Genomic DNA, 1493 nt, shown 5'->3' on the forward strand with positions numbered 1-1493 from the left:
ATGGGCATATACTGATATAAGATGATTCGGAGGGGATTTAACCCCCAAAATTCATGTTTTTACGACAAACGGTTACATTTCTCGCATTTGCGGCGCCCCCTATGGATGACAATGGAATTGCTTTTAGAACTTGGTTGATTGTATAACCTGGCGAAGCTGAGGAAATGGGGAAGAGGACACCACTTGACCGAGACGCACTACGAAGGGCAACACGGAGGCTCCAGGAATTCCGCCGCACCGCAACTCCCCCACCACCAAACCCTCCACCGCCACCAGATGACATCAGCGTAACTCATAAAGCCGATAAATCTACGATGGTGAAGCATTGGGCCAGCCAATGGCTGATCTTGAAAGATGGCGACTTACAGTGCATTAGAATGCAAGGGATTTCAGGCTTCATTTTACGTTCATGTTAGACCCGGGGAACGCTTTGTCCATATTTTGGTGTAAACCTACAGGACCGAGTGACAGCTGTGATGTGTGTTTTGAACGAGAGCTGACTGTCCAGGACAACACCAAGGTTCCTGGCTGTCGGGACAGACTTTACCAGGGCGTTGTTTACGGAGATAGTTAGCTCCCGCATAGGGCAGGACTTAGTATGTGTTGATGTCAGGTGTTCAGACAGTATGCATCAGTGTCTGGGTTGTGGTGTTGAACCTCTGGTAGGACTCCAGAGGGTGTCTTCACCATCCGGACAGTGTTCCTACCAAACAGTTTGATCTCATAGTCTATCAGCTGTCTCCAGAAGCCGGCATTGGGACGCACAAAGGGACGCTTGTCTATCATCACATCACACGCCTGACACAGCCTCATGTTCTCATACTTCATCAGGTAGGCCATGACCAGTGCAGGAGATCGACTGCGTCCCTGCGTACAGTGAACCAACGTGCTACCCGATTGGTTGCTGTGGATCTTGTCAGCCACAGTGTCAAGGTACGGAGCTAGTGGTTGGTGGGGTCGATCCTCAATGGGCACATGGAGGATCTCTACATTTCCTGGGTGTGGGTAGGATACCTGTAGGTCGCTGGCGTTGATGATGAGAGTAATGTTCCTGTTGGAGATCAACATGTGGTTGAGGGCTGCGTCCAGGCCGCTCACATACAAACAGGAAGTGATCTGTGATGCAGTCATGTTGTCTCCATCTAATCCATAGTAATAAATTAATAATATAGTCTCTCGATCCTTCCTTGACCAAAACACGGAAAACGTCACGTCCCTGGCGTTACGCTGAATGTGGTGACATATCGAATGCTATTGCTAGTTAGATGAACTCTTTCATCTTAAAATAGCTAATAATAAATAAATAGTGAATCTACAAGCTCACAACACATGCTATTTTCAGTGCACAGCATGCTTTCACAGAAGACACGCTGGCTTCTATGGAATCCAAATGACTGAAATCAGTTGTGGCGACTGATAACTTGATTCCATGCATCAGGGATCTCCATATATGGGCATAAAAGGGACAAGGCCTGACCGATAGAGATGATCTC

The 1493-nt window shown here is 47.8% G+C and overlaps 1 protein-coding gene across 1 annotated transcript; it reads right to left on the reverse strand.

Moving 5' to 3' along the window:
• Positions 1 to 609: 609 nt before the first annotated feature.
• Positions 610 to 1131, reverse strand: LOC310865665 (dual specificity protein phosphatase 14-like; the record flags this gene model as incomplete). The annotated part of the gene is made up of 1 exon (XM_083774874.1): positions 610 to 1131. The coding sequence occupies one exon, from the start codon at positions 1129 to 1131 to the stop codon at positions 610 to 612; it is 522 nt and encodes a 173-aa protein (XP_083631000.1).
• Between the last annotated feature and the right edge of the window lie 362 nt (positions 1132 to 1493).

The sequence above is a fragment of the Protomyctophum parallelum genome (genome assembly GCF_964188405.1).
Source record: "Protomyctophum parallelum genome assembly, chromosome: 10".
Taxonomy (NCBI): Eukaryota; Metazoa; Chordata; class Actinopteri; order Myctophiformes; family Myctophidae; genus Protomyctophum; species Protomyctophum parallelum.